Raw genomic sequence first — 1,134 nt, 5'->3', positions numbered from 1 at the left:
GTGCGGGAGGGGCGGGGCCCGGAGGGGCGGGACCCAGCCCTAGGCTCCCTGCTCACCCAGCCCCGCCCCTCCGTCCCGCAGCGCTGGCCATGAAGCACATGGATCTGAAGCAGATGGAGCTGGACACCGCGGCTGCCAAGGTGGACGAACTGACCAAGCAGCTGGAGTCGCTGTGGTCAGACTCACCAGCGCCTCCTGGCTCGCAGGCCGGAGCCCCCATTAGGGTGAGCTGGGCCCCGCCCGTACCCCCAAAGAGTTTCTCACCACGTCCCGAGGTGTGGATTTCAAACACAGCTGCCCCTTATGGTTGTGGGGTCTTCGAGGACATTTAGAGATGGCTATCTAACAGGACCCCAGTGTGCAAAGGGGTCTTTTCCTAAGTGCACAAAGAGCTGGGCATGTTGGCCCATGTCTAATTGAGGCAGGAGGATCGCTGCTGGTTCAAGGTGAGCCGGGGCTACATCATGAGTTCAAGACCAGCTTGAACTGCATAGCAAGACCCTGTCTCAACAAACAAACTGAAAACTAAAACTAAGTCGCCCAAAGGGGACCGCGAAGGGTTAGCTCCACTCATTCACCAACACCTCACCTAAACTCACGGCCTGAACTTCTGCCTAGGTCCAGCTTCTCGGGGTAACTTTCTTTTGCCAAATTGTAGATTGAACCTAGGGCATTTGCATGGAACTACACATCCCCGGTTTTTGTTTTGCTTAAAAAGATTTTTTTTTTTTTTAAATTTCGAGACAGGGTCTCCCTAAACTGCCCGGGAAGGGCTCACACTTCAATCCTGCCCCAGCCGCCCCGAGCCTGGGTTTAGGGTGTGTACCACCAGGCCTGGCTTCTGGTTTCACTTTCAGTGTTCCCTTTGCTTACTCTCGGTGACCCTCCCACGAATGTCTCCTTTGATCCCTCAACGTCTGTCCAGGTCTCCCCACAGCAATCCCGGTACAGCTCCAGCCCCGTCCCCGAGTCCTTCGGCAGCCGAGGCTCCCCGCGGAAGGCGGCCACCGACAGCGCAGACTCACCGTTCGGACGCTCCGAGAGTGCCCCGACCCTGCACCCGTACAGCCCACTGTCACCCAAGGGCCGGCCGTCCTCGCCGCGCACCCCACTCTACCTGCAGCCCGAAGCCTA

General features: G+C 58.4%; 1 protein-coding gene across 1 annotated transcript in view; it reads left to right on the top strand.

The window, feature by feature from the left end:
* Positions 1 to 1,134, top strand: part of Ppp1r13l (protein phosphatase 1 regulatory subunit 13 like) — a 15,752-nt gene that overhangs the window by 6,247 nt on the left and 8,371 nt on the right. Inside the window, exons 3-4 of the mRNA XM_010614650.3 lie at positions 82 to 224; positions 926 to 1,129. Of these exons, the coding sequence (XP_010612952.1) occupies positions 82 to 224; positions 926 to 1,129 (347 nt within the window). The remainder of the gene's footprint in view (positions 1 to 81; positions 225 to 925; positions 1,130 to 1,134) is intronic.

Source organism: Fukomys damarensis, unplaced genomic scaffold, assembly GCF_012274545.1.
Source record: "Fukomys damarensis isolate Sample0158 unplaced genomic scaffold, DMR_v1.0_HiC HiC_scaffold_19, whole genome shotgun sequence".
NCBI classification, from domain to species: domain Eukaryota; kingdom Metazoa; phylum Chordata; class Mammalia; order Rodentia; family Bathyergidae; genus Fukomys; species Fukomys damarensis.
Note: the sequence above shows the minus strand (reverse complement) of the source record. Positions and strands in the feature narration are given on the sequence as shown.